The sequence below is a fragment of the Melanaphis sacchari genome, unplaced genomic scaffold (assembly GCF_002803265.2).
Source record: "Melanaphis sacchari strain LSU unplaced genomic scaffold, SCAv2.0 Contig72_pilon_pilon, whole genome shotgun sequence".
NCBI lineage: Eukaryota > Metazoa > Arthropoda > Insecta > Hemiptera > Aphididae > Melanaphis > Melanaphis sacchari.
Genome location: NW_020271519.1, coordinates 329,670 through 345,632, shown reverse-complemented (window position 1 = coordinate 345,632; position 15,963 = coordinate 329,670). Strand labels below are relative to the sequence as shown.

Below are 15,963 nucleotides of genomic sequence, written 5' to 3'. Positions count from 1 at the left end.
ACATAATAATTTGTGTTAATAATAATGAATTTTAAATATAAAATAAATTATTACTACCTATTGTTATTATTATTATTATTATTATTATTATTATTATTATTATTATTATTATTATCAATTATTAATTAACATAATGTAGTTATGAAAAATAAAATGAGAACCATAATTGTGTATACGAAACATCATATGCTAAATGTTTATTAAAACCCATTAAATAATTAGTAAAAGCATTGTTAGATACGTACAAAATGTATTAACTTAGATTAAAAAAAAAAAATTATATTATAAACTCTAGTTGAAAATCATTCAATATTCTAGAGCTACGTTTTATTTAAAAAAAAAAGTTTTATATTATTAGCGGTCATTCGTTCAGCGTCTAATGATAATAGCAAAAGCTTTATAATGTGAACATATTAAATCAAGGTTCTTTATGTACTCGTATCCGTCATACAAATGGTCTAGAGTCGAGACATACAAACACAGTAGTACGATTTAATATTGTGGTTTATTTGCAATCGTTCGTCTTGATAATTGCTTATCGCAAATTGCCTAGTACCGCACTAATATTATGGTGTTTGCGATTCATCGTACACGATCAATACAATCTTCAAATCTTATACCTATGAAAAATCACGTATTTAAACATTGAAATGCAGTACAATAAATGTATATTGCGTTTAACTTGATTTTGGTTTATACCACAGTTGCAGCACACCGATATACGTATCTACCTAGAGATTAACAATTTAAAGGTAAAATTATATTTTAATAAAGCAATCTCCTGCGGCTGTGGTAATAATGGAAACCCAAAACTAATAAAGAAAACCGTTCATAATTACAACGAAAACAACGAAAACAGAAACATTAATATGGCTGTATATTTATTTATTTATATTATACATATAACATACCTATACTCGTATACTCCTTTAATATTATAAACAACTAAGAGCTTTTCGAAAACTATGCTCACACAATCTCCAACTAAGTAGGTATATAATATAGGCTTCTATAATATTGTTCCTGAGGGTTATTCTCAGGTTTGATTTATTACTACTATTAATTCTAAATTTATAAACATTCTTAAGGTAATACTTTACATGACGTACTATAATTATAAGTAATATTTTTTGTTTGCGTGGTATAACAGACGAATCATTATTAACTTTTATTTTTATCATTTATAAATTTAACAATTAGAAAATGTGTAAAGCTTTTATATTGACTCCAATTTCCTAACCAAATATGTTTTATGAAACGATATTTATAGCATGTTTGGAAAGAAATTTTGACAGAAAAAGCAATAAATATACCTACAATTATATTAATATTGTAAATACAATCCAATAATATAAAATGATACATTTCTCACTTCACTCACAATATAAAACTGCAGTTAAGTGTCGCGTCACTTCGCTCGACTTGGCTCAGGATATAATATTATATTATGTATTTTTTTTTTATGGGTAACTGGTAAACCACCGATGTGTAAAAATTGATCAGCCCCTCTTCCCCTGAAAAAAAATCCTGGCTACGCCACTGTTTTCAATTTATGTTCGCGGTATATTTATCGCTCGTCAATATTCAAATACCAATTCTGAGTAAAATTTTCATTATTTTACGCATAATATAATTAATATTAAATTAATAAATAATATTTAATGAACAAAATTGGTGAAAGCTTTCTTCAATTTCCTAGAAAACGGCTTTTCCATCGTTAAAGCCAAACCTCTATTCATTTCTGATTTCCAATCAATTTAATAATAACCACTATAGTAATTTATGCAGTATACGTAAACTGGTATATTACATAGTATCTATATAATTAAAGGAAAAGACGATAGCTTCAAACATTTTGCGTTGACGTTGACATGATAATATAATGTTCAATAGATCGAAAATTAGATAGACAAACAATTTAGAAATGCAATGAAAAAAATTGTAAGACAAACTGTGACATTCGACGATTATAAATTAGAAAATCAAAGAAATAACCCATTATTTCTAAAACCATACGTTAACTATAATAATATACAGCCATACATAGGTACGAGATTTTAGTTCAACTTTAATATTTCAACTGTTTTAAAAATTATAAAAAAAAATTACTATCTTGAAAATTAAAAAAAACTAAATTGTATGAAAATTATTTTTGAAATTATCGAATTTTTAAAACTTATGCCATTCAATTAGGCAATTTTTTACTAGCTACCGTAAAAACCCCGCATTTAAATATATCGTTTTCCACGGAATATTTAAATGGAACATGGATGATAATTGATAGGTACTATACTTTTGTAACATGGGTAGCGTATAATTTCAGCAAAACAAAAAAAACGACTATACCTACTTACATGTTTAATAGTAGTCACCAGTACGTCATCAAACTATACATCGCATGTGGAACTTTTCACATGTGTATGTATACCCACCCACCTTCAACATTTGAGTCAAGCCAATACCGGTGGGTTTTTCGTTGTCGATCCCAACAAACTTAATGTGTACAAATATTGTTCCACGGTGTCGGTGAATACCTAAAAAAAACACGATACAAAAACGTGTTCATTAATGTAAATACATGATTTATTTGCCTCTGGTTTGATATTTTTTTTAATTAATTCAAAATTTAAGTATAGGTAAGTACTTAGGTACCTACTTATAATAGCATGTTCGCAAATTCGTGTTATTTCAAAGGAAGCAAAATTTTAACAGCTGGCTCTTGAAATAAATCAAAAATTACACGATTATTAACTTTTTTATCCCTAAAAGCTCCTTCTATTGACTTACAATGTAATATAAATAATATATAACCTAATTGATTCATTGGTAATTTTGAAATTATTATCGATTAGGTACTATTTGTTTAATGTGTTAATTGTCTTATCAGCCATATCTAGCCTAAAAAACTTAAGTTAACGGCTCATAGTTCACACAATAATTAAGTACATTGTGTAGGACTCTTTAACTCTTATTGGTTATAGTTATAAAACAGTGATTTATATTTATTTTTTTTAAGATTTGTTTTTATTCTTTTTCTTTTTATTGCTCGAAATGCTTTGAAACACTAGGTATATGGCACTGCCAAGCTTCTATTATCGTTCGCATAAGTATTAAGTAACCAATAATCATAAATCTTCGTCAACAGCACGAACTAATGAGGCTTTTATAAAAGCATTTCTTATATAGGCCCTCTAGCATAGACTATCACTTGTCATGGATTCATGTCACGTCGTAGATATAAAATTTAAAGGGGCAAAGGTTTTCAAATTATTAAGGCAGTTTATTTTATTTAAATGTGTAAATAACTTAAAAGTCAATACCTACGTCTTTTAGATTATTATTATTGTTACATTTTATTTTGTTTCGTTTTTTAGAATAAATAATAATCTACTGTTAGATTTACTTACGAAAATTTATTATTCTATATTGATTGATAATTAGCTTTCAGTTTATTTTTAATACACTTTTAAGTCTATATCTACCACCGCAATCCAGACATGAGGCTACCTACTTAAATTTAAATAATAACAATAATCAATTTTATTTTGCAAATAATAAACAATTTCATACTTATAATTAAAATATACAAGTAACATATTTGTAACTCCCCTTTAAGCATAGAGCTTGTTTTGGGAGGTATATAAATGATTTAAAAATCTAATTTAATTAAACAATTGTGACCATGAATATTCTGTAAACTGTATTTTTTAATTGAGATGTTAAGAACAAATTATGAGAAACATTATTTTAAATTCTCAAGTATTTTTACTCAAAAATAAATTTTTGACATTAATAAAAAAAAAAAAAAAAAAAATGGGTAAGTGAATTACTGATATGGATGTGTTAAATATGAATTCAATGATTTATCATTGTACACGAAAAACAATTCTGAAAAGGTTTTTCAGCCTATATCACCAAATATATTTCATGATATGTTTTTTTTTTTTTTGATACAGCTATTAGTCAATTATTTTATTTTTAATATTACAGTAGGTTAATATAATTTTTCCCAAAAATATTATATTTATTTTATTATTAATATTAAATTGTTATAACAATATATACCATACTTTATAAACTTACATAACTTTAAATTTAATAGCATCTTAAAATAAATTAAAAATTCCATTGCGTATAGTAAAATTCATACTAATATAATATGCAATCAATTTTTAAGTTCTTACAACTTATGTTTTTAAATTATAACAAAATAATTAGTACTGTTATTCATTGCTGAAATAAGTTATTTTGTCCAAATTCAAATTTAAAATGCCTATAATAAAATAATTATCTTTCAATATTTTTTAGATTTTATAATTTCTGCATAAATTACTTATGAGGAATCTATATTGTATTACGTTTTAAAAACTTTTGATATAAAATAAAAATATTTATGAATTCAGAAAACGTGTGCCCATGTTTTTTTTTTAACAGATAATAAAAGCCACTTTTGTGGGAGCTTATATTAAAGCAAATTACAAATACACACATCTTTGTAATACCAATACATCTTTTTATCACTCCGCTCCAAAACTAATATTAATAAACTTGGCTGAGAGTTATTGCTTTAATAATGAAATAAAATAATATATTATATTATAATTAATGATACAAATTGTTATTGAACAAAACGACATAATAAACTATTGTTTCAAATATTGCCACCAGATAGGTAAAAAATTAATAATATTTAATCACAGTATTTAACTTAAATTTTTATTTAATCCCTTAATATTTAATAGAATAGTACACAGTTGAGTAGTGACCTTTGACATTTTTCTTCATATTTAACAACTAATTGATCAATATCATTGTCAAGATCTTCACTTCTGGACAACTAAAATATAAATAAATTTACATTAATATTTAATAAATATTAATAATGTTATCTTACCAAAGTAACAAATTCACAAATTAGAAATGCTCCAATTGTTGCTTCTTCATGATTGTCTTGAATGTTAATGTTGATTACATGAACTGGCTTATTGCCAAAACTTTGAATTGTTTCAAAATCTTAACATATAAAATAAATATAATTTTGATTATAATTTTTATAGTAATGATAATATTTTTAATTTAACATACATTCAAGTACTTGATCATATACTCTCTCTTCACATGTAATAACTACAGTAAATTGTTCATTACTTTGTTGAAATCTTTCTGGATGTTGCTTTATCCGCCGATTTCTATCTAACATATTTAACAAACCATTTTGTGTATAACTAAATATAAAACTGTGTTAAGAAAATAATAACTACAACAATAAAGAATTTGTTAAAAAATCCATAATGTTTTAATAAATAATATCAAAATTAGATAGATATAAATGTATATACTTATATTAAAAATGTGTGTAAGTCGTGTAATAAAAACTATTATTATTTGTATGTATTACAATAAATAAAACATTAATTATTGAAGAATTAAACACAACTGAAGATCAATAGATATCAATTGTTAAAATGTTGTTAAAATTAACTCCTGTACAATTCTCTTCGTAAATTAACAGAATAAAATAAAATTTATTAAAATATATTTAATAAAGTTAAGAAAAAATCTAGTCTAATGGCTAAAAATTTAAATTTTACTCTGACTTTAAAACTTAATTGTAATTAAGTTATGTATATTACTTGGCCATTTTATAATATTATATAGATATTTTCAATAAACTTAAGAAAAATCAGTTTATAAACAATTTTAACTATATTTTCATTCAATGTTATAAATATTTACTGTATAAAAATATACTATAAGACAGAGTAATTCATTTTGATTTCTTTAAATTATATAGATATAACAGATTAACTGTAATTATAGTTAAAAAAAGTTATAATATTAATTAATAATAAGGTTTAAAACTTCATCACTGGGTCAAATTTGAATTTCCAGAAAATTTCAGTTCAACATATTCTTAGTATAAATTTGTCCAAAATTAAATAACGTTCTTTCATTATTTACTTAATATTATCTACTGAAATAAATTCAATTATATGTTTCAAATTGTTAATTTAAATCACTAAATATAAATTGATAATACACAAACAAAAATGGTTAATGTCTGCACTATATCAAACTATAGCCAAGTAAGTTAATTTTACAAAATAATAAAAATTATAAAACTATTAAATTTTTTATGTTAAAGGATACAATGTTTTATCTTTGTTATACAGATCTCTATAAATTTCATCATAAGAACATCCAAAATCGTAAATATTTGGCTTGTCTGGTGCTGTTCCGGGTAACTTCACTTTGTCGCCTGTTCCAAATGATCGAACATTAAAACCTTTTTTACTATAATCAGAAACAAAAATTGATTAAAATATATCATACATTGATAAAATAAATATGCAAAGTAAGTTTTGATAATACCATTAGCACACAAGATTTTAAATATAGTGCTAAGCCAGTCAAATACAATTTTGTATATTTTAACCTTATGAGTTAGGTATATTAAAAACTATGGTAAAGTAAAGATTCCTAAACTAGGATTTTATAGTTAAATAAAATAAATGTTTCATTCAAAAACATTTTTTTTTAATTGGTGATGAAAATTTAAATTTAAAAAATGTTAGTGTTGAAATTACCAACTGATGAGAATAAAATAAATATTATGATCACTTTAAAATTATAAAAAACATTTTAAGAAATATTTACAATTTGTAACTGAAGCAAATAATAAATAGAATATCCATAAAGAAAATAAAAGAACTTCATTATCTACCTTAAAAAAGCATGTGCTTCCATACTTCGATTCATGTTGCTTGAACAAACCACAGCAATTGTAAAATCATTGATTGCCATAATAACAACTTTCAAGGTAAGTTATTAAAAAATATTTAATTTTAATTTTATAATAAACAGGTAGTTTTAAAAAGGCAAAAGTAGTATAAATATAACCTACATACACTGATTTTTTTGAATAATATAGAAAATTGTTAAATATCACATACTTTTCGATTTATTCCTTCTTATAAAATATAAAACGTACAAGTAAGAATAGTGAAATACATAACCAAATATATATAAAAACAAAAGAAGAAATTAAATAATATAAATGAAAAATTCAAACTAGTAACTACAGAACAATTATTAAGAAAACATAAATAAAAATGATGGTATTTACTATTTTGAAAATTGGTGATAAAGTAACCAAAATGATAAGAGTTCATGAATAATAATGGTAAATGATTAGATAAAATTCGTGGACTAAAAAAACAGTTAAAAAAAAATTAAAGAAGCTCTGCGGCTGCTTTTTCAACCATAACATTTACATCAATTTTCAACTTCAAGCCATGGTTATCTACTCAGCAGTCAGCATATATTTTTTATTACCTACTTGTTAGTTGTTACTAATTATCAGGGCTTGGAAGTTCATGCCTTAATAAAAAACCTGAATAAGCATGCACTTATGCACTAAAAAATGACAAAATATGCCTCAAAAAGTTCAAATGTATGCATTTATATGCACTAAAATGTAAAATTATGAATTTAAAATATGCGCAAAAAAAATAGACCGAAGGTGGTTTTTCTTTTGGCATGATACAAAAACAAAGTTACCTATTGAAATATAATATAAAAGGTTTTAATGAAACGAAAAGAATCAACATATATGCACACACGTTACACATTTATTACAATAACTGAAACAATTACAATCAACAAATATCAAGTAGATAAGATAATTTATATTTTAAATTCTATACATCTTTTTCATTAAATTGTTTAATATGTACTCAAAACTCTGATAAACCAAATGAAGATTACTACTAGCATTTTATTTTTAATATTTTTATGTTGCAACCAAATTCCTATATATAAAAGATCGTATTTTTTTTTTTTTCATCATAATATGATAGGAATATCAAAATTTTGAATAAAATGCCCGATAAAATAGCAAAACGCATAAACATGCCAATTAGGTAAAAACCTCTAAATATGCAAAAACAAGCAAAATAAAACTTTACATAATATATAACCATGATACCTTGAAATGGATTTCTATATTACCTATCTTCTAGCAATAAAAACAACTTAGCAAGATTGATATGCAAATGCATGAACTGCCGAGCCCTGCTAATTATTAAAATAATTACCTAACACGTTTATAAATTTATAACAATAATTTAGAATTTAGATAAGAACTTTTATAATATAATATGTTATATTGTTAATCTTATAACATCGATTTAAAGTTCTAATATTAGTGCATAAAATCAAATAGAATATAGAATATGAAAACATTCTTCATTCAATATTGACAAATCAAAAATTCAAATTAAACATAATTTTATTTCACTTTTATGTTTTGGCAAAAATATAGATATTACCAACTAAAAAAATAACACACATACGACATACCTAGTCTTCCAGCATGATTATTAATTCACAATGAGTTACTTTCAAAAAAATAGCTCAAATAAATTAATAATAATTTAAGTAATGACGACAAGCTCTCTTCAGCATTATGGCCGAAAATCACAGTCGGCAGTTCCAAAGGGATTCTAGGCCCCATCCCTAACTATTAGACTTAATGACTATTAACTAGTTCTAAGTTATAAATTTTAACTAATAGTGGTCACATCTCGTAGTTTCACGGATAACTCATTTTTTGATAATGGTCAAAAACGTTAAAATTAAACTTTTCTAAAATCATAAACCATTGCAGTATAACCATCATCAATCGATAATAGGTTTCCGTCATTTCCGAGCAACTACTTAATACTTAATAGTGAGTCGAGTGATCGACATGGCCCGTGAGAGGGATGTTCCCGCGGTTGGCAAACCAGTCATGGCTACAGCGTAACGGTCGAGAAAACGTATCCGCTTAGTACCGCACCCGTGGTCATACTGCCGCACCAACAGTGGCGCAGACGCACTACGGCCGTCGACCCGTTCCGATAATTTATTTCCAATAAGCCGCACTGCCGTGTGCCCGTGCTGCTATTTGATACATATTACAGTTTTTATTATTATTATTATTATTCTTTCTTCTGTATTCCTTTATTTTCTATTCGCTGGAACACGGGTATCCCGCACAATTACTAAACGCTTAGCACTCAAGCTCTTGAGTATTCCAGCGCTCGGCGTCCATCCCTCCAATAGTATAAAAATTTTTTAATCTACACCACTTTTGGGTGACGAAATCAATTTTAATGTCAGAACTACAGTCGGCGCTATTACTAAAGAAACAACTGACTGGTAAGTATCTATCGCAGCGATCCGTCCGTTTTTGTTCTCCGATGTCACAATCGAAACTTTTTGATGTTCATGGCCGTTGTAGTATACATATGATCCCGACGGACACCATAAACACTTTCACGTGTCTTGATTCCGTCTGGTCTACATATATTATGTCCTAATTAATACTTATTTCGGTTTTTCCTCCTTTAATTTTTTTTAAATTTTCTCCGTAGTCATTTTTCGCAGAGTGAGGAAAAATTGAACAATAACCACAACTTATTACTTGAAAATTGACATCGATTTACAGTTAAATCAGTTGATTGGCTGTGTACATTAATGATATTTTGTTTGTTTAGAATTGCACAAGAACCCAGTAGAAGGGTTCTCTGCTGGTCTCATAGACGATAATGATATTTACAAATGGGAAGTGCTCATCATTGGACCTCCTGACACCTTGTAGTAAGTATCTATGAATGGTATCCAACTTATATGTTATGTATTTTATTTTATTTATTAGAAAATAAGTATCACTACTATTAGTAATCTTGACTACCTAGTCGTTATTGATCACTGGTATTTATTACTGTATTTAATATTTGTTTGGCCTGATTGTTATACTTTCTGCTAAATTATCAATTATTTCATTTATTATTTTTTTGTGCTTTGTTTTTTTTTTTGCAATTGATAAATGATTTAAATAAATTAGTTATTATTACTTTTTAGAAATAAGATACAGTATCTTATTTTTAATTTTAAAATTGGTTCTAAATGCTTTGGCTAATCTTATAAGATTTATTCAGGAAATGCCCTCTTTTTCAATATGATACCTATTTTGGTTAATTTTTATTTTTTGAAAATGAACTAATTAATAAATCATTTAATCTCAACCTTGGTAGGCATTATAGCCTTATCAATGATCATAGGATTAATCCAGCTTAAATATGTTACAGTGAAGGAGGATTTTTCAAGGCTCATCTTAATTTTCCAAAAGAATATCCATTAAGGCCACCAAAAATGAAATTTGTAACTGAAATTTGGCATCCTAATAGTAAGTATTTTAATCATTTAAAAATGTGATTTTACTTTTTATTCTATTATACTAAATAGAAAAAAATTAATAGATATATATAAATCTACATATTATTTAAATCCTAACTGATAAGTTATAACCAGGGCTCAAAAGTTGTTGCATTGAAAATGTTTCTTTTTAGTTTTTGAATATGCCATTAAAAACTCCAAAATATGTGCTTTAAATAGCTCAAAAAATTTAAGTATAATTTTACAATTTCATAATTTACAGTTAAATGGTAAAAAAAATTCCAAGAATTCAAATATTTTTTAAAATGTAACCAAAAAAATCATTGTTTTCAACAAAATGTGAATATTTCATATATTATGTGAAAATATACTCAAAAATAGTACTAAAAAACACTAAATTATCAAAATAGCAATAAAAACCATAAATATGCAAAAAATAGCAAAATAAAATTTTGTGTATGACATCAGAGAAGAGTTAATAATCATATTTTTATCTTACTTAAGATGTTCTAGAACGGACCTAGAAAAACATGCATTTGCTACAACTTTTGAGCCCTGGTTATAACTATTAGTTGTTAAAAATATTAAATGCAAGTATATATATATATATATGTTACAAATTTTAAAAATAGCACCTCCTTATTTATATTTTATGCTGAATATTGGTATGTCTTAACTGAGATTTCTTTTCTTTTTTTTTTCAAAAAAAAAAAAACTATTTCCTCACAGCTTCATAGTTATCTTACACTGGTGTTTAAACTTTAAATTTGATTTTTATTTATTTAAAAAATTATTCAATTAATTAATAAGAAATCATTAAATGGCTTTTTATAAGTATTAAATCAAAGGTATTTATTGTTGCATAACTACCTCACTTTATAAAATGTATCATTCTGTTTCTGGTTTGACAATCTTTTATATTATATTTTTTATACAGGGCAGTGAAATGAGATGATTTTGATGTTTAATTATTATTTAAAGAATGCATTTATTTTTATTTTAATAAATATATAGTATAAAAGTTATTTGATAATTAATACAAAAAATACTATTTTTCATGTACTACGTTTGACGTAAGGCTGATCGGCGTGGACTTTTTATTGTATCATCTGTCAAACACGATCAATATTTTCAGGAGTTTGAACTGTTCTTGAACTCCCACCTCTATTTTTAGTCGCCGATCCAGTTTACTTGAGGTTATTTACCCATGTTCAAATTACATTATCTGATGAAAGAGACTAGTGATGCAGTATTTTAAAAATATCCTTTAACAGCAAAGCCGTGTTCACACGACCAACGATCCAATGTTTCTAAATGGTAGACCGTGATTTTAACGATGGTCAGAATACGAAGCACCCACCATCGTGAAACAACCTTTTATTCCCATCCTTAAATCATCCCGTTTCACTGCCGAACCCTGTAGATCATTACACAACTTAGAAATACAAGGAAATAATATTAAAATACCAACAATTTAATTCATAATGAATATCTTTTAATTACACATGATAAAATTGGCTAATTTTCTAATAATCCTTAAATGTCATACATTTTAGTTATTTTGTTTTAAATATTAAGGTAATAACTTATATAAATTAATATTCAAAATTTTTAAAATAATTTAATAATATTTATATGATGCAAGTAACATTTACAATTTAGCTACAAGCTAACATGATTTAAATTTAAACAAATATAAGAAGTATTCATTATTTTTTTACAAATAAATTCCATTTTAAACTAACTTCTTGTAGGACATCATAGAGATACTGATCATTAATATTGAAGTTTTAGATTAAAGACTGGGGACGGGTGAAAAATTGTATACAGATCATTGGTGAGAAAATAACAAATAAATACCTACCTGATAAGATTTTAACACTGGTAGATATTTATGTACCATTAATTTATTTTTTGTTTCGCTCAGTATATACAATTTATATAATTTCATAAATAATGGCATAGAATTAATGTATCTATTTCAAAGTATTAAATTAATGAAATGCTATATTCCAAGAACCAAATCATCTAATAATTTATTATATATATATATATAAACTATGTGCTTAGATTGTATTATTAAATAAATAATTTTATTATTTCTATACATATATTTTTTGGTACAAAAAAAGTTATAAATTAAATGTTCTATAATTAAATTGGTGGTTTAAACTGCTTGAAAACTTAAACTTAAGATCATTAATACTTAAATTTCTATTTTTTAACTCTCCAAGACTGTTTTATTTCAGGTTTTAAAATAAGTAAAAATAGAATTGTCTATAATTTATTAACAGTTATTTATTATTTTCTATATATTTAAGTATTATTGTTATATACTGCATTACTAATTCATTAATTATTGTCATCTTATTATTGATGATATTTTGGTATTTGTATGAATAAAAGATGTTCCTAAAATCAGCTAATGCCAATTAACATTGTAATAAACTGTTACAATCTCTTTTTTTCTTATTTTAATATTTTTATTAATTTTGTCTCTTAGATGTTTTATAAAAATTTGTTGTCAGATATTACTCAAAAACACATCAATTAAAAATTTAAATTATCTCTTAATTATTTAATTTGAAAAATATATTTTTACATGTTTATTTTTCATTTTTAGTTGATAAAAGTGGTGATGTTTGTATATCAATACTTCATGAACCCGGTGATGATAAGTGGGGTTATGAAAAAGCAAGTGAACGTTGGCTACCAGTGCATACTGTTGAAACTATATTGATATCAGTTATTTCAATGTTAGCTGATCCAAATGATGAAAGTCCAGCTAATGTAGATGCAGCTAAAGATTGGCGTGACAATTATCCAGAATTCAAACGCAAGGTTGCACGTTGCGTGCGTAAGAGTCAAGAGGATATCTAATAACAAATTTGCCAGTTGCTCTATACACATGTTACCAACGTATAAATCAATTATTGATGCCAGGGTAAACAATATTGTTCATTTTACCTCATAATGTGTATATTTATTTACATTGTGTTTGTCATCAATATATTAAAATCATTTGAACTTAAAAAAAAAACATTAAAGACTTACTTATTAACAATTATTTAATTAGACAATAGTGAAAGAGTATTATTTGTATTTCCTATACTCATGGATAAAGTGAAATCAAATATCCAATTATTCGTACAAATTTACAATCTTTTTATTACTATGTATTTAAATTCCCAACTTAATTTTCTGTACTTAACACTAAACTATATTATATATTATGTAGGTAATAAATTATTTTTTAAACATACAAATTTATACATTATTTTTCTAATAAAAGTCAATTTGACCTTAGCTTATAATTGTTATTTTATGAATATTAATAAATATACAATAATTAAAGTTCATAATATAGGTATTTATGATTATAATTAATTTAATGTACCTGTACATATATAAGTTGAAGGCATTTAATCATGCACAACTTGAAATTATTGCAGTATTAGTTGAAAAAATTAAATTCAACAGTTTAATTATTTAAATTATTGGTCATTACTATTAACTAATGCAGTACTTGTTACGTGACTATCAAGAACTAAACATAAAAATTAGCTTGAAAATTTGTTTGCAATAGTATGAACTATTTTAATTGATACTAAAATTAAAATACTGAGTAAGTATTGTTATTTAAAATAAACAATAAAATTTACAGAAAATAATTTATTTTTGAATATCAAGGTCTTAACATTTTAATCATGTTTGTATAACACTCTAATAATTTTAAATTAAATAATAATTAATCTTGTTTCAGGTATCAAAATTTAGAGCAATCGACAACATTTTATATAATGTGATTTATAAATGTAAGTTTTTTTTTTCAAAACATCTAATAAAATATGATATACTATCTTTTAAATATTTATATCCTAAAAACCGTACTTAGTACAATAAAATATTATATTAGGATATTAACTTGAACAAATAGAAAATACTTTGTGAAATTCATGAATCTGATTATGTGTTTAAAATTAAATAGTAAAAATAAATAGTATACTTTTTTACAAAAAAAGTATGCTCTTATTTTTTACAAATTCGTGTTTACTTTTCATTTTTAAAGTGTAATCTTCAAATAATTTTAGCTTAAATTTCAGTTAAGTACAATGTAATGTTGTTGCATTCATCAACTGTTTAAGTAACGCTTAACCTAATTTAATGATTGTTCCCAAATACTATGTTGGGTTATACTTGTTTAATGTAAATAAAAACTTAATTATAATGATATTTTATAAAATAAAAGTTTATATATTTTTAAAAACAAGTAAATGCCTAAATGTACAGTTGCATATTGAAATTAATTTATATTATAGTAATCATGTCTTATTATGACACTTCTTATATTATTATCCGAGGTTAAAACTCCATTTTATAAATTTGTATTGTGTATATAGTACTAACCTATATTTCAATGTTCATCTATTATAAGAATTTATAAATACGAATTTCATGTTTTTATATATATATATATATACGTAGGGTCCTCTTGGACAATTTTTTAACAAATTTTTATTTTTATTAATATTATTAATTGTAATGATTACATTTTAGGATATTATAAATCAATTATTTTAACTAATTTTACATAATATTATTCCGTTTTAATTGTATTATTCCTTCAAATAATAATAACAATTATCTAAATGATAATGGTTATTAATTAATGTATTAGATTTTTATCATTAATAATGAAAAATAGTATATGATGATAAAATCTAAAATTCTATTTTAGTTCTACGTCGAATTTGTTAGAATTTATTTATTTAGATCGATTATGTTAATAGATATTAAAAACTAGTTAGATACTTCAACATAATGAACAACTTGACAACTGCCCTAAAAAAAATCATATTTCATTAGAATTTGAATAGCTTGCTAAGTAACTTTTGAGTATTACATCCATTATCTTAGATCCCTAATCTGATTGAATCAACCTCTTTTATGAGTGCAAAATTATTGGTAAAAACTTATTCTGTACAAGAATAACTATTTAAGACACCACACCCATTTGTATTGTCTGTTTTACAAAGGTGTTATATGATAAATATAGTAGAACCAATTTTATGTGCTTGGCTTAAACATTAGAAAGAAATTACTTAACATCAAACTTATAGGTAAGAACATTCTCTGTGTTTTTTTGATTTTTTACTACACTTCTATTTTAAGGATTTATAGATTTTAATATTTTACATAACTCACTTAATAATTAAAAAAAACGATGAGAGAATACAGATAATATTCTTACCTTTAAGTCTGATAATTGAACATTTCACTCTAATATTTAAGCTAAACACAAAATTGGTACTACTGAGTGAAAATTTGGTTTGATGTACATTTGTATAACGGAGACAATAAATGCGGATGTGGCAATCTCTAATCAATTTTTTTTACTGGTTTTTTTTTTTTTACCCATTTATGTTCCAATTTTATATAAAAATTGTTTTATAGAATATTACTCAACAGTAAGCGGTCGATTAATATCTACTTCCTATATTAAAACATAAATGTGAAAACTTCGATTGAAAGAAATAAATCGTGTTTTCATTGAAATAGCTTATTTGAACACATTTAAATATCTCTGGATTAAATGTAGACGTAATAATATGATTTGTGCCATTTTACTATTGTATATTAATTTTTTATTTTTATCATTAATACAAAAATAGTTAATATTTTTGGATCCATTTTTCCATGTTTTTTATACCTATTAAAACAACTGAAATACTTATTGATAAC

General features: G+C 24.5%; 2 protein-coding genes and 1 long non-coding RNA gene across 3 annotated transcripts; 1 reads left to right on the top strand and 2 right to left on the bottom strand.

Moving 5' to 3' along the window:
* Positions 1-330: 330 nt before the first annotated feature.
* LOC112600856 lies at positions 331-2,816 on the bottom strand. Its single transcript, XR_003115017.1, has 3 exons — positions 2,657-2,816; positions 2,355-2,534; positions 331-620 (listed from the first exon to the last, which is right to left on the bottom strand). It is a non-coding gene; the product is annotated as an uncharacterized LOC112600856 (long non-coding RNA).
* A 1,878-nt stretch (positions 2,817-4,694) lies between these two features.
* Positions 4,695-7,001, bottom strand: LOC112600843 (RNA polymerase II subunit A C-terminal domain phosphatase SSU72). Its single transcript, XM_025348160.1, has 5 exons — positions 6,725-7,001; positions 6,151-6,294; positions 5,086-5,225; positions 4,895-5,013; positions 4,695-4,837 (listed from the first exon to the last, which is right to left on the bottom strand). The coding sequence occupies exons 1-5, from the start codon at positions 6,802-6,804 to the stop codon at positions 4,736-4,738; spliced, it is 585 nt and encodes a 194-aa protein (XP_025203945.1). The 5' UTR covers positions 6,805-7,001; the 3' UTR covers positions 4,695-4,735.
* Positions 7,002-8,909: 1,908 nt separating this feature from the next.
* On the top strand, positions 8,910-14,082 carry LOC112600791 (ubiquitin-conjugating enzyme E2 G1). Its single transcript, XM_025348094.1, has 5 exons — positions 8,910-9,201; positions 9,540-9,642; positions 10,134-10,231; positions 12,845-13,165; positions 13,985-14,082. The coding sequence occupies exons 1-4, from the start codon at positions 9,156-9,158 to the stop codon at positions 13,099-13,101; spliced, it is 504 nt and encodes a 167-aa protein (XP_025203879.1). The 5' UTR covers positions 8,910-9,155; the 3' UTR covers positions 13,102-13,165; positions 13,985-14,082.
* Positions 14,083-15,963: the final 1,881 nt, after the last annotated feature.